The sequence below is a fragment of the Ursus maritimus genome, unplaced genomic scaffold (assembly GCF_017311325.1).
Source record: "Ursus maritimus isolate PB19 unplaced genomic scaffold, ASM1731132v1 scaffold_31, whole genome shotgun sequence".
In the NCBI taxonomy this organism is placed as follows: domain Eukaryota; kingdom Metazoa; phylum Chordata; class Mammalia; order Carnivora; family Ursidae; genus Ursus; species Ursus maritimus.
Window position 1 is genome coordinate 12,528,272 of NW_024425675.1, and position 22,698 is coordinate 12,550,969.

Below are 22,698 nucleotides of genomic sequence, written 5' to 3' on the forward strand. Positions count from 1 at the left end.
ACAAACTCTGGTTCTCTCTTTAATTGTACAGAACATTCAGGTCTTCTCAGTCTTTGTTCCCCCACTAGCCTACAAAAAAAACATCTGCGTGCTTAGCTACAGCCTGCCTCCCCCAGAATAAATTCCATATTCTCAGAAAATAATAACAGTATATAGTGAGGAGAATTGTGTTTCTATTAGAATTTGTTTCTATATAGTTGTATAGCTTTTGTAATTACCATTTTAATGGCTCATTAAGTTATCTCCCGCTGATGTTCTACAATTAACAAACCATTCTTTTATTGTTGAATATTTTGGTAGTTTTCAGTAGGTTTTGTTGTTGTTGTTGTTTGTTTCTGTTTTGTTTTATATAACACTGCAATAAACATTTTTATTCATTTGGACTTTAAAAAAAAGAAAGAAAGAGAGAAAGAAGGCCAAACAAATACAATCGTTATAAAAATAAATCTAACAATGATCGGTCATCTAGTGGTAGTGATGGTTTCACAATATTGCTAATCTGTGGGGACCTCACCATCCGTTGTTTGCTCCCTTACCCCTAACTGTACTTCTGAAAGTAGTCCCCTTCATTTGCCTCTTTATTTAAACCATCTGGAGTTTACAGAGCTGGTTATTGCCAAGACCATATTTGATGATAAATGGCAAACTTCATATCAAATTAGAATTTAAATCTAAAAAATCAGTTAAGTGAGATTTTAAAAAAATCAGTAGTGGATATAAAATAACATTAAATAAAGCAAAATTAGCTAAAATAAAATTACAAGAGAAAAATCAACAGAAATAACACAGTGAGAAACTTCTAACATACCACTCTTCTTCTGTGATAGATCAAAGAATAGATAAAAAATAAAGATGAGAAAAACTGTACAATGTAATTTATAAAGCTGAACTAAAAGGTAAATATCAAACTCCACATTCCACTGGAAATACATTTTTTTCCATTCAACAAATATTGATCCACTTATTTTATTCATTGTTTACCTTTATCTTCTAGAATAGTGCCTTGCATATAGCATGCCTAGAATAAATATTTGTTAAGAAGTAAGTGAAGAGCATACCTTTTCAGGATTTCATAGAAGACTTGCATGTATTGATTATATCCTAGGCCTCAGTGAAAATACAGTATTATTTTCAAGGCAAAATTTACATTTTTTAAAACTACAAATCAAAAAATGTTAGAATTTAAAATGGAAGACTTTGAACTCTGGGTCCTGATGGAGAAATGGGACCTGGGGTTCACTAGAAGTCTTTCCCTCAAAGTGTTGGCCCAATTTGCTGATATGGTCAAAAGGCTGATTAAAATACTTCCTTCATAAAACTGAAATTGAAAATAATCGTAAGATAACCAAATCTTTATATTACATAAATGATGGTACATGTTTTTAAAATGCTAGTCATAATACATATCACCCCACTTCAAAGGGGTATCATGAACAAGAGAAAGTCCAGAAAATGTAAGAGGATGATTAAAGGATAGCCTACAGACGTGATGTATGGGGAAAGATTAAGTAAAATATAGATTCTCCAGTCTGGAAAAACAGTGGTTAAAGGGAACATGAAAAAATCACAAATGACATAGATGTAATAAATACAGATTTAGTCATTTGATTCTAAAATAAAGAGTGAGGAGACACAATTTGGAACTGGAATATAGTCATTTTAGAACTAGCATAAGGAAGTAGATTCATAAAACATAAAGTACCAGATGGGATTTAAAGACTATCTGGTTGAGTTTCTTTGTATTACAAATAAAGAATGGATTTCAACAAATGGTGCTAGGAAACTGGATTCCCACTTGCAAAAGAATGAAGTTGGATCCTTACCATACACCATATACAGAAACAACTCAAAATGGATCAAAGACCTAAACGTTAGAGATAAAACTATAAAATTCTTAGAAGAAAACAGGGAAAGATTTCCTGACATAAGATTTGTTAATGATTTTTTGGATATAACATCAAAAGCATAGGAAACAAAAGAAAAAATAAATTGGATTACATCAGAATTAAAAACTGTGCATCAAAGCACACAATCAATGGAGTGAAAAGGCAACCCGCAGAATGGGAGAAAATATTTGCAAATCATACATCTAATAAGGAGTTACTATCCAGAATATATAAAGAACTCTGACAACTCAATAACAACAACAAAAGTAATAAATCACCTGGTTAAAAAATGAGAAAAGGATTTAAATAGATATTTTTTCCAAAGAAGAAAAACAAATGGCCAATAAGCATGTGAAAGAAATGCTCAACATCAGTAATCATTAGAAAAATGCAAACCAAAACACACTGAGATATTACCTCATACTCATTAGCATGACTACTAACCAACTAACTAACTAAATAAATAAATAACATACCAAGTATTGTGAGAATGTAGAGAAATTGGAACCCTGTGTCCTGTTAATGGGAATGTAAAATGGTGCAGCTGCTATGGAAAACAGTATGTCAGCTTCTCAACGTATTTAACACAGAATTACCCTATGATCCAACAACTCCAGTCATGAGTGTATACCCCAAAGAACTGAAAGCAGGGACTTGAAAAGCAATTTGTATATGCATGTTCATAGCAGCATTATTCATATTAGCCAAAAAGTGGAAGCAACCCAAGTGTCCATTAGTAGACGAACAGATCGACAAAATGTGATATATACATACAATGGAACACTAGTCAGCAAAAAACAAAGGAAATGCTGACAACATGGAGGAACCTGAAGCTAAGTCATGCAAAGTGAAGCAAGCCAGTCACAAAAGGACAACTACTGTATGGTTCCACTTATACAAGAACTTAAAATAGTCAAAATCCTAGAGACAGAGAGGATGGTGGCTGGCAGGGATTGCAAGGAGGAAGAAGTGGGGAGTTCATTGTTTCATAGGTACAGGGTGTCTCTTTGGCAAGATGAAAAGAGTTCTGGAGACGGATGTTGGTGATGGTAGCACAAAAACGTGAATGTACTTCGTGCCACTGAGCTTAAAATTGGTTAAGATGGTAAACTTAATATTATGTGTATTTTACCAAAAATTTTATTTATTTATTTTAAAGTTTATTTATTTATAATCTCTACACCCAACATGGGGCTTGAACTCATGACCCTGAGATCAAGAGTTGCAGGGCTCCACCAACTGAGCCAGCCAGGCACCCCTTTTACCACCCTTTTTAAAAGAAGAATAGAACTCATTTCCTTTCCTTTCATCAGAACCAGCTCCTCTTCTTGAGTTCCCCATTTCTGTGAATGTCACCATCCTACTTCCAGCTGTCCCGGCCAGAAACCTGGTCTTATCCTTGACATCACTGTATTCCTCCACCAATCCATGTAGTCAATCAACAAACACTTATGAGCCTTCCCAATGTGCCAAGCACTTTGCTGTTGGTTCTCCTTACAAATATCTTTTTCAGAAGACTTTCACCTTCCACCTAGATTACTACAGCAATCCCCTTCCTGGTCTTTTCTGGGTCTGGTCCAGTACACTTCTAACCTCTCCTCCACTTTGCAGCAGGGCATCTGAGTGGCTCAGTCAGTTAAGCATCTGCGTTCAGCTTGGGTCATGATCCCAGGGTTCTGGGATTGCGTCCTAAGACAGGCTCTTGCTCAGCAGGGAGCCTGCTTCTCCCTCTACCTGCCTGCCGCTCCCCCTGCTTGTGCGCACTCTCTCTCTCTCTCTCTCTCTGACAAAGAAATAAACAAAATATTTAAAAGAAATAGAATAAAATAAAAAGTGAATATCTGTAATGGTCCCTCACCTCTCTAAGCCACTTCAGTGGCTCTTTGTTTCCTTCAAAATAAGATCCAAAGTCCTTAACTTGGCTTCCACCACCCATTAGCATCTGGCTCCTCATTACTTCTACAGCCTTGACTTTCAGTTTTCTGCTGCATTCTATTCACTGGCCATTCTGAAAACTTTCAGTTCTGGAATTTACCATGCTCTGTCCCTCCTCTGGCCTTTATATACCGTTCCTTCTCCTTCGAGCACTAGTGATGCTTCCTCATCCCACCACGACCTTCTTTGCCCAGCCAATTTCTATTATTTACTTTAGGTCCTAGGTTGTAAATCACCTATGTCAGGAAGACCTCTCTGATCCAAGTTGACATTAGGTGCTCCCCCCACCCCGCCCATGATCTTGTTCTTCTATCATCAAGCCCATTTCACACTACAGTCTGACCACCTGTTTCCTTGCCTGTTCTGGGTTTATTGACACAGAGTGGGGGCTCAATAAATCATTAATAAATATGTCCAGAGAGGCTGTGGTTCACTCATAGTCACAACCTAGGTCATCGCAGTGCCAATAGCGAGACTAGCAGTAGAACTGGACCACCAGGGACTCTCCACCCAGTACTCTTCCCACTGCTATGTCACAGGATGAGTAATAAATTCATGAAACTCACTATCCCAAGAGGGACTGCGACCATCTTGAAATGGTCCAACCACACTAGACAAAAGAGAAATTGCAATAATTTAGGTTTGCTATTGTCTGTGTCTTGCCGTTGCCCTTTCTTTTGGTCTCAAACAGCTAAGAAGTCCTGAGAAAGTTGGAAAACAGAACTGATTGGGTTTGATAAGGTCTAAATTCCATTTGATAGAATACGGATTCAAGCAACTTTTGCCAGTATTAAAAACTTTGATTTTTACAGCCTGTCTAGATTTGGCAAGTCTCCTCTATGTTAACTATGCACTGCATGGTGAAACTCGGCTTACTGCAATAAAACTCTGTCTCGAAGAAATCTGTGTGGACTGAGAAGGAAATGTTTCCCATAATATACACATAGACATATATACAGATATGAGTATATATGTTTAGAATATAAATCACTTAAACTAGTCAAAACTGTCATCATTTATAAGAGGAGTGTTGTGGAAGGGGGAAAATAAAATCACTACTTTTATTAAATAAAATACTCCAAATATACATAAATTAAAACTATAATTTCATCTTCAGTGCTTGTGATGTAATTAATCTCTCATATTTTACAGATTTATGTCAACATAGCTTGCCACTGAAATGAAAATTGTATTATGTATATAGTGTGAGCATATTATTTTTCACAGCTATATCACATGCTAGTCTCCGGCCGAAGTTGAAATTACTGTATGGATATCATTCCAAATGTGGATATATTGCAACAACGTTTTCAGGATCACAAACAATGCACAGATTCTGTAAAATTTCAAAATCAAGAGAAATAAAGGCTTAAAAACTTAATTTAGGAATGAATTGCTTAAAAAGAAAAAGATTCGTAATTAAATCATGGAGTTTATGATATCCCTGACAAAGCGACCTCTACTTTTACTCATTGGCATTGGGATGAATTTTGGCCCCGAATAGTAAATATGGCACTATACTCAAAGGACCATTTAAAAGCAGACAAATACTCTAGTACTTGTGAATACTAATCAAAATCAAGAATAAAAGAGGAAGTATGTGCGCTTAGTTTATATAAAATGAGACATACGATCAGAAGCTGCTTTAGTTATTGCCTTTGCCGCATTCTTCTGAATATCAGGAATTGTAGAGTTTTCTGCAAATGAGAGGAGCTTCTTAAGACCCCCTGTCTGCTGAATCAGTGCCAGAGTATCCATATCTTCAAGACAATTTGCTATCACGGAAAGTGCTTCTATATGAAGGTCATTCAATTCCTAATAATCAAAGCAAACACAACTTGAGAAAATTATGCTAAAAGAGTTCGATACTTCCCAAATTTTACTGTAAGACAAAGGTCAGTCAGAACATGACGTTGTTAGCTTTGTTGTGACAGATGCCCAAGGAAACAGTTTTGTTTATGATCGTAACATCGCTCTCCCGCACAATTTGCCCCATCTCTTCTTGTTTCCCCTACTCCAAAATGTTTCACAGATGAAAGATAATTACTGGACATTTCCAGTAATGGTAGCCAAGTGGAGTTGCTCATACAACCTGCTACCGACAACAATTTTAAAATCTGAAGAAAATATTCTTTGAAAAAGCAGACAGAAGCTGAAGGAAAGTATGTTCCTTAAAATCTCCTACTGGTAGAGGGAAGTATTAAGTTTGTGGCCCTCTTGCCTGAGGAATCTCCCGAATCCCCATCGCTGTGGAAAACTGCAGCCTTACCTGAACAATGAGATGTTTAAGGTGGGAATCCTTAAAGTGAGCAGAACAAAGAGAGGATGCTTATGGAATTCCTGTCTACCATGTTCCCCGCCATCCTGAAGCAGCTTGATAGAATGGCCTTTTGAAGACTTAGTTACAGTGCCAGCAAAGTGGCAATACCTTGCAGGGCTTGGGCAAGCTTCTCCACAAGGGTATTATGTTCTGAATCAGCATCCAATATACGGTGCCGTTTCTCCCATAGCCAGTGATGGTGGGTCCAGGAGTCAAAGGGTGGAAATGGGTGTGGCAGCAGTCAAGATTACCCCTAGTGACCCACTAGCAACATTCTGCTTCCTGTCTCCCAGAACTTCTGCTCTGCTGGCCTAGAGGTCTTAGTTCCAAAGGGGAGAATGCTTCCACCAAGAGACACAATGATTCCACTGAACTGGAAGTTAAAACTGCCACCCAGACACTTTGGCCTCCCCGTGCGTCTAATGCAGGCAAAGAAGGGAGTTACTGTGCTGCTGGGGTGACTGATCCCAGTTACCAAGGGGAAACTGGACTGCTACTCCACAATAGAAGAAGACTATATCTGGAATATAGGAAATCCTTAGGGTGTCTCTTAGTATTACCATGCCCTGTGATTAAGGTTGATGGAATATACAATTACCCAATTCAGGCAGGACTACTAATGGCCCAGACCCTCAGGAATAAAGATATGGGTCACCATATCTTCAAGCTAAAGTGCTTGCCGAGGGCAAAGGGAATATGGAATGGGTATTGGAGGAAAGTAATTATAAATACCAACTACGAGCATGTAGACAAAAGTGTTGTAACTGACATGAGTATTTCTTCCTTATTTTGTTATAAATAAGTGTGTATGTGTGTATGTATGAAATATCTTTGTTTTTTTTCCCTCTCTTGTCCCCTTAGGTAATGTAAGATGTACTGATTTTAAAAATTAGTATTGGGGCGCCTGGGTGGCACAGCGGTTGAGCGCCTGCCTTCGGCTCAGGGCGTGATCCCGGCGTTGTGGGATCGAGCCCCACGTCAGGCTCTTCAGCTATGAGCCTGTTTCTTCCTCTCCCGCTCCCCCTGCTTGTGTTCCCTCTCTCGCTGGCTGTCTCTATCTCTGTCGAATAAATAAATAAAATCTTAAAAAAAAAATTAGTATTAATTTTATATCAATAGTATTTAAGTTACAGGATATCAAGGAGAAGAGTAAACATCATCGCATCCTATTCTGGAGAAGAGTTAGTATGTTTTGGTTGTACACAGCATAGTTATATCATGCCAGGCAGAAGTAGGACCTTGCTATTGCCTTTATTTGGAAACTGCGTATGATTTAAGGAGATGTGTATGGGTGCCAAATTTATAAGGGATGGACTTATGATGATTAATTTTCATGTTTTAACTTGGCTAGACCATCCAGATATTTGGTATCCAGATATTTGGTCAAACATTATTCTAGATGTTCAGTGAAAATATTTCTTTAGATGAAAATAATATTTATTTATTTATTTATTTATTTTATAAAGATTTTATTTTTATTTATTCGACAGAGATAGAGACAGCCAGCGAGAGAGGGAACACAAGCAGGGGGAGTGGGAGAGGAAGAAGCAGGCTCACAGTGGAGGAGCCTGATGTGGGGCTCGATCCCATCACGCCGGGATCACGCCCTGAGCTGAAGGCAGACGCTTAACCGCTGTGCCACCCAGGCGCCCCTGAAAATAATATTTAAGTCAATAGATTGAGTAAAGCAGATTACTCTTCACAATGAGTAAATAACTATTCTTACTTTCCCTTAGAGAAATCTATGGCTGATAAAGCTTAAAAGACTAATTCTAGGTATTTCAGGAAATCATAAAGAAGATCCTAAACAAGAATTTTAAAATCTTATATTTCTAAACCAGAAGATCAAAAAAATTTTTTATAATGTCCTCTATCATTAATCTGATTTAATCATGCTGATAAACAATGTAGCAATAAGCAAATTAGTCCATTACACTTGGTACTATGCTAAAATATATTAAAATTTCATTTTTAAAAATATTATACAATTCATATTTTATAACAACATTTAGAAGAGATACATTTCCTTGTAGAGAGTTGAATGAAAGTTACAAATACCTTAGTTTCTAGGATTTTAATAAGGTGGTCCATTCCTTGATTGTCCCTTAGCACTGTCCGTGCCTCCTTATCATTTGTAATAACACTTAAGGTTTTGAGAGCCAACAATTGAATCACTGGGTATTCTGACTTCAAGAGATCTAATATAGGGGGCACGGCATTTAGTTCTTGAAGTGTAGCTCGACACTGAAAATCCTGAAATACAAATGATCAAATAAGTAAGTAAATTTTAAAGCAAAATTCAGCCAGTATCAAGAATGGAAAACTCTTTTCTTCTAACAAAGGACATTATAAGTTATAAATTTCCCATCTTTTATTCTAGATTCCCTTCCAAAATAACTCACACAAAAATAAGGAAATCCTCAACTGACAACACCTAAATATTCATTTTAACTCTGTAGACATTGTCAATAACAGGAAATAGATGTAATCTAGGACTTCGGCAGTATCTATTGTTTCTTTATCATCAGGCAAATTCCTTTTATTACAAATAGCATTACAATAAATCTGTGCATTATCAAATTCTTTTCATCCTCTGTACCCTGTTTCAAATAGTATTTGATAAAATGAAACGATGGCATCAATTCCTTATTATCTTTATTCAAATGGAATGTTTATGAAATGCTTACATGCACATAGTGCTGTCGGCAGGTCCTGTGCACACAAATTTTTATCAGGTTTAGTTCAGACACATGACCTTTATTTAAGACATTTACAATATCAAGGGGTCATTAGAGTCTAGATGAGTTGCTCCGCAGTGTGTGTCTATAATTTTGTATGTGTAAGTGGTGGGGAGAGGGCTAGTTGGGGTCAGCAATGGAGAGAACAGAGCAAAAAGTCATGAAAAGCTCCTGAACTCTGACTGCTAAATCATGACACCTAAAATCAAAATATCATAAACGTAAAATAGTATTAAAGGTAGAAAAAGCCTACTAACAGCTTAGGTTTCTCTATCATTCTTCAATGAATGCTTCCTACAGATATAAAAATTGTGGGTTGCTATTTGTTATAGGTTGAATTGCGTCCCTCCCAAAATATAAGTTGGAAGTCCTAACCCTCCATATCTCAAAATGTGACCTTATTTGGAAACAGGGTCATTGCAGATGTCATTAGTTAAGATAAGGTCATAGTAGGGTAGGGTAGGTACTGAATGGTGTCCTCATAAGAGTGGTGTCTTTAAAAGAGAAGACACAACAGAGAGAGAGATTGCAATGATGCAGTTGCAAACCATGGACGGCCAGGGATTGATGGCCACTACCAGAAGCTAGGAAGAGGCAAGGGAGGATGCTACCCAGAGTGGCCATGGGAACATGGCCATGCTGACACTTTGATCTCATATTTTCCACCTCCAGCACCGTGAGAAATGCCTGTTGCTTTAAGCACCCAATTTAGGGTACTTTGTTACAGCAGTCGTAGGAAATTAATATACTGTTATTAACTAGTACACTTCTGTTGTGAAGAATAGTGAAGGCAAGCTTTTCATTTCTGTTTGATTAAAAAAAACCAAACCCACAGGGAAATAAAAGCTATGAGGAGTCTTGAGATGAAAGCCACTAACACATCGACAGGGTTATTTAGGCCTGTGGGATGAGAGAAGGTAAACAGCTGAGCTACCTTCAGCATGTCTCCCCCCAGGGAAGAGCGACGGTAGAAGCCAGTGAGTGCCCAGCTGTGTGGCAATGACTTCTAAGGTCAGTAATGTAGGTATGCTTTGCTGCTTTTGGGCATGAGCTCATTGCCTCTCCCTGAAGGAGAAGCCTCCTCTTCACTTCATTCTCTCTCTCTTTTATACTCCACTGCTGGCTATTTAAAATGGTGTTTTTGTATCTTCAGTTGATCTAAAGCTTATCAGATATGTGTGGGAATTGTTCAGGAACCTGAGCAGGAAAAGAAGCAGAGAAGGCTATCCAAAGTGTCAGGAAGCTGACCTGTTCTAAGTGCGAGAGCATGTGCCTTGTGGGGCTGCCGCAGGGGCAGGGACAGAGAATAGCGCAGGTGGAAGAGGCCAAGGGAGGCTGTTTCTTTCCATAACAAAGGAAAACAGTTCAGTGACATAGCATCTTGCAATTGTGAACAATGAGTTCTGTTGAGCGTACTCAACTCACTGGGTCTTCACCAATAAATAAGTCTAATCCAAAATGTTGGTACACGGAATAAGGCATAAATTGCACCCAATGTGCTTAGATCACTGAGGTTAGGTCAATAAATAACTGCCTGGGTCAAATCTAGTTATTAGATATCCTTTTTCAGAAGAAATACATTTATCTAGTATAATCCTGCCTTAATTTGCAAGCCATTCTATTCTTACAAATTTAAATACACTTCTAAAATGCCCTTTCATAGACCTGTACTTTGAAAACTATAAAACACTGAAAGAAATCAAAGAGGACATAAAGAAATGGAAAGACATCCCATGCTCATGGATTAGAAGAACAAATATCATTAAAATGTCTATATCACCCAAAGCAATCTGCACATTTAATACAATCCCTATCAAAGTACCAAAAGCATTTTTCACAGAGCTAGAACAAACAATCCTAGAATTTGTATGGAACCACAAAAGACCCTGTATAGCAAAGCAATCTCGAAATAAATTCTATAAATAGCTTTGGTCAAAACACACTTTTAGAAATTACCCTCACCTGGGCCAAGTTGTAAATGCACTCAATAGAGTTCTTCTTCACGTCAGGGTCTGGGCTGGCCAGCAGTCTGATGAGTGGCTCTAACCCGCCATGCTCAAATATTTGCACTTTGCTGGTATACTCTGCAGACATATTTGCCAGGCAAAGACTGGCAAACTCATGGATAACCACTTCTTCTGCACATCAAAGATAAACAACACAAGCATGCAAAAGGCTTCCTCAAACATTACTTTAAAACATGTTTTGAAAACCAAAGCTTCACAAATCTTACTTGGTTGGAGCCCATCTTGGTTTGAGAGATTTAAACAATTCACAATTGATACTACCTAAACTATTTTCAATGAGTAGTTTAACCCAATGTGAAAAATAAACCAGCCCCACTTTTGAAACAGATGTACGATGGAAAGTTACCTTCTGGAGCAAGCTGAGCAATGACGGAGTTCATGACATCTAACTCCCTTAACAATTTTTTAACGTCATCTACAAAAGGAGATGCAGAATATTAATGAATAATGACGATGTTGTGGAAATAGTCCCTTACGAAATAGGCTTCCTTATTTCCTAATTTTATAGATAAAGAATTTGAGGCTCAGAATCACACAGCAAGTGAGTGGTGGGACCAGGTGACTTGTCCAGGTCTGTATGACCCTAGACAGAATCTGGCTTCTGCTCCTTGATCACTGGGCTATACTACCTTCCAAAACACCAGAAAAATGCAAAAGACGTCTAGAACATAATCAGCCAATTTGAGTTACTGTGCCCTACATTTGTTTATTATGTAGTAGAAATTCTTCATCGTGTTGTTTTGTTGGGAAGGGTATTTTTAAATTTTGATTTTAATAAAACTTGTACAGAATGCACATGAGAATTATCTTCAGGCTTTTCGATGCATATACCTTGTTTGCATTCCATTTTCTTATCAGAGATGCCAAAAATGATTAAAGATAAGTATACTGATTTTTTTTAAAGTTCACTTTTGTATTATTTACGTGAGCCTAATTAAGTGTAGGCAGGTATGCCCCTACTTCTCTCCTGCCATTGTTAGCCCCCGTTTTCTGAGAAATAAGGCATAGGTACTAATTTAGTTTCTGTAGTTTCTCTTCTTGGTCAATTATCTTTGCTTGCAAGCCAAAATTAGCATTACCAGAATTTTAGAAAATTTCGCTCTGTAGCAGCTAAGGCAGATGGTCTCTGGATGAATTTTTCCTCATTAACCACTGGGTATACTTGACTTTCAGTGGACACCTTTTCCTGTGGGATTCAGGGATGTGGCTGCTCTTCAACCCATCAAAACTACCGCTCTGTTTCTATTCAAAATGGTTAAAGAGGGCCAGCAAATTTACAGCTAGCTATAGGTATGTGAATAAGCTTGAAGTACAAAAAGAATAGTAGGGCTTCTGGAAATGTAGTGTCCCAAAGTGGAGGACATTATTTTTCAGTCAACACCTGTTCAAAAAAACAAAAGTATTACCTTGACAGGCAATTAACCAAGTTAAGGTGTAAGACTCAGATCTTTCCAGATGTTCTGGCGAACTATACAGCTGTGTGCTCTGGAAGAGCTGTTTCTCTTCTCTTCTCACTGTGAGGAGTCCAGTCTCTATTTTTCAAAATGAGAAGGCCATACCAGTCTATTTTTACATGCTTGACGCAAAATATTTCTGGCCTTTTAGGTCTCCAAGTTCATTCTCCATTTGGTATACAGAATAGTATGTCGAGAGCATTCACGCTCCGTGTGCTCTCTGCTTCTCTTGTTTCTCTGCAGGAAGGACCTGCTCCTGCAGGGAGGGGCCAGCTTGCTGCACTGGTATGGGACGCCACCCCCTGGTCTGCCCTAACAAGTCCCAAGGTCTCGTCAGAGGACTCTCTGTGCCGGGAAATGCCCTTCTAGATATGAATTTAACCAAATCTGATAGCTCTAGTAGACCAATCCACTAAACCATGTCCTCTTGGCTCAGTGGATGATTCAGATTCACTGACAGCTCTTTTAAATCGATGGCATAGCTGATCAATTTGTTATTCTGCTTTTTGATACCAAATTGCCCCCCCCCAAATCTTTCTTCTCTTGTGGTTAAATCAGTAAAAATAAAAATAACGGATAAGCTGCTCTTTTCATCACTTTAAAAACAATACTGCTCTCTGTCCCCTTCTCTCTCAGCAGACTCCCATATATGGCAGCTGAAAAGAAACTCTGACTTGTGGTTGGTCCACATAAATACACTCTAGCTAAACAGTGTGACACCTACAATTTTAGGTTGTTCCAGAACTGCCAGCACCTTCACTTCTTGGAGTACCTTCAAGCAATCTGTTTTCATTGCATTCTTATTTACAAGTTTTGGTTGCATAATATTGACCATCTAATTTATTTTTGACCTCGTATACTCTTTTACATCAACCATTTCTTAAGATGGCAAGCTCTTCAAATTGCCGTAAGTAACGTAAGGTCTAAGCTTGGAAGATCGCGATGAACTCTCTCTTTAGCTGACTTCATTAAATGCGTCTCTGTTACATGGCTTCGTCAAACTAAATACAAACCGGCAGGTAAAAGGAGACAGCAGCTCCATTTTGATAAAAAGGTTTAACAAAGTAATTTAAGTGCCTGTCTTGAAGGACCCAGGCTTGGCATAGGCACGTGACTCAATCACTTTAGAAAAAAAGAGAAGGAAGAAGAAAGATTTGTTTGCTCTCAGAGCAATCCTTTTAGCACCTGGCATTCTGTTGGAACATTCTGTTGGCTCATCCACTGTGAACATAGTGATATCATTGGGTACATGAAAGCCATGTGAAGATACAAATTTCTAAAGAAAAATCAGTTATTTTAAGACAGCCCAAAGACAATTTAACCATGCAGCAGCGGGTGCACTTATTTTCATATTCGTCTGGAAACAGGCCTTTTGATTTAGAGCCGATGACTACGTGCTCATAGTTTATTCCATGTCACCTTGGACATGTATGCAAAGTGAAGAAACAGCTATTAATGTGCTCGCTGTATTAACAAGAAAGGATCTCCACACGCAGTTGGGAATGCCATGTGTTTATCCATGTCATCATGCATGTTCAAATAGAAAATGAGTTCATGCCAATAATGGTTTGATTTTTTCCATCCAATTCATGGATTTGAAAGAAAGCTCTTGGAGGTTCATTCATGATATATAAGACCCAAACACTCACTGGAAACGGCCAGGACAGCAAAACTCTTTCCATTGCTCTGCTTTGTGGTTGCAGACTGTACTCGTCTAGCACTGGTCACAGGCCAGCCAGCCAGCCAGCCCGCAGAGTGTGGCTCGAAGGGTCTGAGCAGCACTGTATTTAGCGCTCAAATGCAACAGTAATTCTCAATATTTGGGGGTCATAGACTCCTTTAGAGAAACTTGTGAAATTCAGTACATAAGTCTTGCTCACAAAAATTTTGCGAACAGTTGGGAGGGTTTCATAGGTTATCAACTCCTCACATACTGGAAGCTGGAAATACTAAATAAAATGAGTAATAGAAATCAAGAACAAAAGGAAACAGGAAAAAAGTCATAGAAACCTAGACATTAAATTAGAAAATATAAGCATACCCAGGCAATTATAACTCTCCTTTCCAAACGAGCTGCGTTCTCCCCCAGAATCATGTAGAAGGAGAACCTGACTTTGCATGTGCACTAACGTAGAGGATCTGAGACGATCTGATGAGCAGAGAGCCCACTGCACGACGAGCCAGAGAGTACGGTTCTAATTCGAGCCCTGATCTCATCTCTTCTGCTAACCACCTGCATGACTGTGCCAGGAACCTAATCCCTTCAGAGCTCGTTCCTATTTTTAAAATGAGGAATTGCAGGAATTGCAAAAGACGTGTTACAAAGCACTGCTGGTTCTCAAATTCTGTGGTGTGTAAACAGAATAAAACGTAAGAAAATTTTTAATTTTCCCTTTTTTGGTTATAAATACATTCAATGCGGCTCACTCAATATGGCACAATTCGCATACAGGCAGCCCCTGAGATCAATTTATGAGGCCTCCACAACGCAAATGATTACTAGCTCATTTAACTGCTCTGTACCTCAGTTGCCTTACATGTAAAGCGAATGATAACAGCACCAACCTCATTAAATGACTCTATACAAATAGCACATGGAACGGTGCCTGGCACATTGTAAATGCTGTGTGACGGTGACTACTGTTATCATGATCTGGGTTGGAGGAACATCCTCTCCCCACAACTGTCCTCAGCCTGCGGCCATCCGCAGAGCCCCTGCCTTACAGAACAGCCACCGTTAGAGCTCGTGCAGCTGCTGCCAGAACCCCTTTCACTAACAGCCCCGACAGAGCCCCATCTGCCCCCCAACACTACAGATGCTATTCGTGCAGTCTCTGCAGCTGTGCAGAGATGCCACAGAAAACTCTCCTTGCCCTTCTCTTCCCATCTCCCTGTCTCTGACTAATGCCACAGTCCCTGCTGGACACCATGGAATAAGGAATGCCCCCCCCCACCCCGCCCGCACCCGCCCCGCCCCACACAGGATTCAGGAAAGTGAGGTGGGGGGGCCGGAAGCTGAGGGAGGAAACTGCTTGTGTTTTTGCTGAGACTGGTGAGAGGGAAAATATGATAATTTTAGCCACATGCCATGAGAGAGAGAGAGAGAGAGAGAGAGACGTGTTTATTCCTAGCTGCCTGAGTTTCATGTTAGAATTCAATCTCTACCAAGAATGTCATTTTTTATTATGAAGTTAGAAGGCTTTTGTTGGCTAACTCGAAAGCCTACCATTATAACATGAAAATGACTTTCAAATGGAAAATACATCCTGTTCATCAGTCAGGGACTGCCTTTATTGCCATGGTTTTGGTCAAACTGATATTCTAACAGACATAATAGCATGTTTTAACTAATACTATTATTCCACTGTATTAAATATATGAAAATATTCAAGCAAGTAATGGGTCTGATTTAAGAAATAAATACATGTCTAAAATTATTTTTGGCAAAGTACATTTTGCAGTTTCAAAAAAAATAAATGTATCAAACCTCTTTACCCTGGGCTACTTTCACTATGACATATGTATGAAGGGTAGCTTACATATAGGCAGACAAATTACATTATGCTAACTCCAAAAAAAAATTATTTTAATTTTAAGAGACAATGATTGCCCTTCAACTTGTTAGACTGGAACATACTACATCACCAACTTTGACAGTTTTTGCATGGATATATTTGCTCATATTTTTATATTTTAAAAATATCTCTTGGGGCACCTGGGTGGCTCAGTCGGTTAAGCCTCTGACTCTTGGTTTTGGCTCAGGTCATGATCTCAAGATCCTGGGATCGAGCCCCACATCTGGCTCTGTGCTCAGCAGGAAGGCTGCTTCTCTGCCTCTCTCTCCCTCTCCCTCTGCCCCTCCCGCCCCCCACCAGCTGGAGCTCTCACTCTAAAATAAATAAATAAAACGTAAAAAAAAATCTCTTAAAATATGAAATCATATATCTATTGTATTATATGTATTTAACTTTTTGTTAACATTAAAGTCAGTTCAAATAAAATGCAAACAAATCCCTTAAAATTAAATTTAAAAAAAGATTATACATTATGTGAGATTATTAGGTCATTTTTATTAATTTTTATTAATTTATTTTTTGTTTAAAATTTTTATTTTATTTTATCATTTTTCTATAGAAACAGAAAAAGGAAAATTCTTACCAAATAAAAGGAAACTCATTTGAGTATTATGGTGCTAACGAAAGTCAATGCTCCTTGACATATTATTTTTTTTAGAACTATTAAAAAAAAGAAAAAATATTATATGCTATGGTTCACTTTGTGTTACAGAACTTTAATTACAGGGGTGCCTGGGTGGCTCAGTCAGTTAAGTGTTTGCCTTTGGCTCAGGTCATGATCCTGGGGTCCTGGGATGGAGCCCCACAATGGGCTCCCTGCTCAGTGGGGAGCCTGCTTCTCCCTCTCCCTCTGCCTCTCCCCCAGCTTGTGCTCACTCTCTCACGTGCTCTCTCTCTCCCAAGTAAATAAATAAAATCTTAAAAAAGAAAAACTTTAATTGCATTTGAATTACATGTGCCTAATGTGCTTTAGAAATTTAATTGCATTTGAATTATATGTGCACAGTATTATATACCAAACAGAGTAGCCAAATATAGGCATTTTCAGCACATTTCTCTTTCTAGATACAAAGTCCTACTTCAGAGCCAATAAAAATATAAATATGTGGCACTGGGTAATAGGGTGACATAATTTCTCCTAATTTCATCCTACAGTCATGTACTGATAAAGATATGGTTAGGAATAAATAAGGTTCATAAGTTGCTATTAGGTGATTTTTTAAAAGTTGATACTTACTATTAGAAGCCAGGATTCCAAATATCATAGTAGCATTTCTTCTTACAATTTTGTCTTCATGGGTGAGCAGTTTAGTTAAGGGTTCCACAGCTCCAAGTTCAAGGAGGGTAGCTTTATTTTCTTCACCTGATGTCACAGGTAAAATCAAAGCACGCAGGGATATCATCAATCTCATCAAAACTCTTCCTCGTGCCATTTTAATTTGTTATTGGCCGTTTGCCTTACATATTTCTCTTTGCTTCCACGTATCTCTCAGAACAAGCATCAGAGCACAGGTAGCCTGGACATTAGCTGCTTTGCTTCCTCCTGATGTTGACAAAGCTGTTTTCTCTGTCATTCAGGTCTTAGCTCACACTGCATCTGCTCAGAGGGGTCTCCCCTGACCACCCTATCTAATGTTATCACTACACCCAAGCCTTTCTTATCCTTCTTTAGGCTACTTTCTTCATACCACTTGGCGATCTCCTTGCTTTGTCTGCCTGTTCCACTCTAACTTAATTTCCATGAGGACAGACACCCTTTCCATTCTAGTCTCTCATATCCTCAGTGCCCAGCATAGTGCCAGTCATGGGTTGGCATAACTAACCACAAGACTTAATTAACATACACAGTCCCCACTTTGAGTTAAAGTGGGATGGTGGGGTGAGTTCAGGGGGCTCATTGTTCACCCAATGGGGTTACAGCTCCTATTTTGCCAGGCAAGATGTGCCTGCAGCTAGCATGGAGGTGGGCACACGGGGCGGGGGGGGGGCTTCCGGGGTCACTGGGGACTCCTTGGCTGTGGCAAGAAGCTCCAGAACCAGAAGGCCAAGTAGGGCCGGAGTCTCACTTAACTGTAGAAGCAGTTTGTCCCTATCTTGATGAGTGGGATAGCGTTCTACAAAGTCAGGAATAATGTTTAGGTCCTGATTAATTTCAGCTTTTCAATTTCATGGGCTATGAAAATATAGATTACACTTTCAAAATTAATTTGAGAGTATAATAAAGTCATTTTAGCTTTTCTTGCCTCCATTTTCTCATAAAATTAGAGTATTTTATATTTTAGGTTACAGGTCCACATTCTGATAAGACACAGACTGTATCTTCCTAGAGCCCATGGAATTGCCCTTTGTCTGAACGGTCAAATCTGTCGCCTGATAAGAATATGTTGAAATATGCGTTGTTGACTCTTACAAACTTCTTTTCAAATATTCTAATATTTGCATTTTATGGGCATTTAAAACTTAATTTCTTAGATGAAAACATTTTGTCAAATGAATCTTAATTTAAAATAAATTTTAAGATACTTATGCTTAAATAAAAACATATTTTATATATCAGATTATTATAAAAATTAAAAGTCTGTCTTTAAATTTTCATTCTGAGACATAATAACTTGAATTATTTCTTCACTAAAACATACTGCTTCTTGTTACTTTTTAAATAATGCTATATTTTATAATTTTATGATCAGAAGAGGATTTGCAAAATGAACATCTTTTGTCATCTTTTACATCTATTTTTATTCTTTTTTAACAGCTTTAATGAGATCATTGACATACAATAGACTGTACATATTTAAACAGAACCATTTGGTAAGTTTTGACACGTGTTTAACACCCATGAAACCAAATACCACCATTAAGATGAAGAACATATCTAACACTCCCCTAAGTGCCCTCTTGACACCTTGTGATCTCTTCCTCCTATTACTATACATTATTTTACATTTCCCAGAACTTTATATAATCATGCAGAATGAATTCGTTATTGCCTGGTTTTGCACACTCAGTCTAATTATTTTGAGATTAATCCATGTTGTAGCATGTATCATAGTTCATCTTATTTATTGTTACTTACTATTCCATTGTATGGATAGTACAGTTTGGCTGGATCATATTTGGTTGTACATTTAACTTTTTGAGAAACTGAACTGTTCCAAAGTGAATGCACCATTTTACATTCTCATCAGCAATGTATGAGGATTACGGTTTCTCCCCATCCTAGCCAACACTTCTGTCCATCTTTCTGATGATAGTAATCCTAGAGGGTGTGAAGCAGTATCTTACTGTGGTTTTAATTTGCATTTCCCTCACTTCAAAAGGTAGCTTTTTGCCATCCATACATCTCTTTGGTGAAGTGTCTATTCAAATCTCTTATTCACATGTATTTTTAAATTTGGTTTGTTTTATTATTGAATTTTGAGAGTTACATATTCTGGACATAAATCCTTTATCAGATATATGATTTACAAAAATTTTCTTGTGGTCTATAGCATATCTTTTTAAAAAATTACTAGACTTTTTTGAGCAGTTTTAGGTTTATAAAAAAATGAACAGGGTGGCCTGGGTGGCTCAGTCAGTTACATGGCTGACTCTGAATTTCAGCTCAAGTCATGATCTCAGGGTCCTGGGATCAAGCCCTGTGTTGGGCTCTGGGCTCAATGGGGAGTCTGCTTGAGGATTCTCTCTCTTCCTCTCCCTCTGCCCTTCCCCATCCCACTCCCTCCCTGCTTGTGCTCTCTCTCTCTCAAATAAATAAATCTTTTTTAAAAATGAACAAAAAATACAGAGTTCTCATACACTCCATCTCCCTACCCTCTCCCATTTCGATTATTATTAACATCATACATTAGTGTGGTACATTTGTTACAATTGATGAACCAATATTGATAACATCACTATTAACTAGAGTTGATAATCTACATTATGGTTCACTCTATGTGTTGTACAATTCTATGGGTTTTGAGAAATGCGTAAGATTATGTTTAGCTTTCTAAGAAACTACCAAACCATCTTCCAAAGTGCCTGTACTATTTTGGATTCCCGCCAGCAATGAATGAGAGTTCCTACTGTTCCACATCTTCACCAGCATTTTATGTTGTCAGTGTTTAGGATTTTAGCCATTCTAATAGGTGTGTAGTGATATTCCATTATTGCTTTAATTTGCATTTCCTGATAACATATGATGTCTTTTCACATGCTTATTTGCCATCTGTGTATCTTTTTTAGTGAGGTGTGTGTTTAGGGTAAATGATAAAATCCAATCAATTGTTCTCTTATGGATTATGTTTAGTGTCATATCTAAGAAACTTTTCGCTAACCCAAACACTCTTTGAGTAGCATCCCACAAATTTTTATATGTTATGTTTTCATTTTCAATTTGGATTTTCCTTTTGAATTCTTTCACTGACAGATTATTTAGAAGTGTAAAATTTACTTTCTAACTATTTAATGATTGTCCAGAGTCCTTTGTGTTAAGTGATTTTCAATTTAAGTCTATTGCGGTATGACATATATATTATATGATTGGAATTCTTTTAAATTTATTAAGTCTTAAAAAATAAATTTACTAAGGCTTGTATTATGGCTCAGAATATCACCTATTTTGATAAACATCCTGTTTGCATTTGAAAAGAATGTTTTTCTGCTTGGAGTGTTCTATAAATATCAATTAGGTTAAATTCATTTATGTTGCTTGTTCAAATCTTTTATATCCTTACAGATTTGCTATCCATTTGTTCTTTCATTTATTAACAGAAGGTTATTAAAGTCCTCAGTTATAATTGTGGATGTTTATTTCTCCCTGCATTTTTAACTTCATGTATTTTGAAGGTCTGACATTAACTAATAACTGTTTAGGTTTTTTCATAACTTCTTTCTTTTTCTTTTATTTAAATTCAATTTCATTAACACATACTGTAATATTAATTTCAGGGTTAGAATTCATGATTCGTCAGTTGCATATAACACCCAGTGCTCATTACATCACGTGTCCTTCTTAATGCCCATCACCCAATTACCCCATCCCTCCACCCACCTCTCCTCCAGCAACCCTCGGTTTGTTTCCCATGGTTATCTCTTATGGTTTGCCTCCCCCTCTGTTTTCATTTTACTTTATTTTCCATAGTTTTTTGATTAACTGACTCTTTTGTTATTATAAAATGAGTTTTTTATCTGATACTACTCTTTTCTTTTATTATTGATATTAATATAGCACTCCAGCTTACTTTTGATTAGTGCTAATATAGGATATCTTTTTTTATCCTTTTACTTTCAAGTTATTTGTGTCATTATATTCTAAGTGCATTTCTTGGCTACAGCATGCAGTTTGGTCTTGCTTTTTATAGACTATAACACTATCTCCCTGTTAATTGAGTACTCAGACATTTATATTTAGTGTGGTTATTGATATCACTAGGTTTAAGTCTACCATCTTGTTATTTGTTTTTTGTGTGTCTCATTATTCTTTGTTTCCTTTTTCTCATTTCTGCTGTCTTCGTATGAAATGAATATTATTTTTGTGATTCCATTTCCTTTGTTGTCTTATTTGATCTTACTCTTTGTTATTTTAGTGATTGTATCAGTCTGTATATACATCCTTATCACAGACTACTTTCAAATTGTGATAGACCATTTCACATATAGTGCAAGAACCTTACAATAGTACACTTTCATTTTTCCCCTTTTACCTTGGTTCTGTTGTTGTCATATATCTTATTTTTACAAGTGTTTTTGAACAGTAAATGATTACTATTTTTGTTTAAAAGAACCACTTTGATTTTTAAGTGATTTAAATAATGAGAAAAAACTTTACGTATTACCATTTCTAGTGTTCTATCTTTATTATTTTGTGTAGATACACATTTCCATCTGGTGTCATTTTCCTTCCTCCTGAAGGACCTACTTTACTATAATTGGTAGTGTGGGTCTCCTTGCAATAAACTACTTCAGCTTTTGAATGTCTGAAAGAGACATTATCTCACTTATGTTTTCTGAAAGATATTTTTGCTAGGAATAAAATCTAGGTTTAAAGTTTTTATTTTTCTTTCAGTATTTTAAAGATGCTGCCCCACTGACTTCTTGCTTGCACCTTTTGTGATGACAAATCTACTGTCATCCTTATTTTTGTTCCTCTGAATGTAATGTGCTTTTTCCCCTGGCTGTTTTTTAAGATTTTTAAGATTTTTCTCTTTATCACTCTTTTAAACCATTTGATTTTGTTGTACCTTGGTGTAATTTTCTTCATATTCATTGTGCTTGGGTTTTTATGAGCTTCTTGGATCTGGAAGCTTAGAGTTTTCATCAAATTGGGGGAATTCAGAGCCATTATTTCTTCTAATACTTTTTCTGTCCCTCTCTCTTCTTTTTCAAAGACTCCAGTTACACATACATTATGTCAGTTTTTATTTACTGATGATTTATATCTTCATTATGGGTTGTATTTTCCTGCTTCTTTTCATGCCTAATAATTTTTTATTGGATGCCAGACATTGTGAATTTTACCTAGTTGGTAAACGGTTATTTTTGTATTCTTCAAATTTGTTTTGAGACACAATTATCTGGAAACAATTTGATCACTTTAGGTCTTGCTTTTTAAATATTTATAAGGTAGTACTAGAACAGAGCTCGATCTAGGGCTAATTATTTCTAACTATTGAAGCAAGGCCCTTCTGTGTATTCTATACAATTTTCCCTGAATCTTGAGGTTTTCTAGTCTGGCTGATGGAAATGGGCACTGCTTGTGGCCCTGTGTGAGCACCAGGCA

At 37.4% G+C, this 22,698-nt stretch overlaps 1 protein-coding gene across 2 annotated transcripts in view; it reads right to left on the reverse strand.

Annotated features, from left to right (window-relative positions):
- The window catches only part of ARMC3 (armadillo repeat containing 3), a 93,124-nt gene that overhangs the window by 51,335 nt on the left and 19,091 nt on the right, over positions 1 to 22,698 (reverse strand). For both annotated transcript variants that reach the window (XM_040645328.1, XM_008701366.1), the window contains 5 exons: positions 17,173 to 17,298; positions 11,253 to 11,321; positions 10,842 to 11,017; positions 8,200 to 8,394; positions 5,453 to 5,636 (listed from right to left, as the gene is read on the reverse strand). In XM_040645328.1, coding sequence (XP_040501262.1) covers positions 5,453 to 5,636; positions 8,200 to 8,394; positions 10,842 to 11,017; positions 11,253 to 11,321; positions 17,173 to 17,298 — 750 coding nt within the window. The remainder of the gene's footprint in view (positions 1 to 5,452; positions 5,637 to 8,199; positions 8,395 to 10,841; positions 11,018 to 11,252; positions 11,322 to 17,172; positions 17,299 to 22,698) is intronic.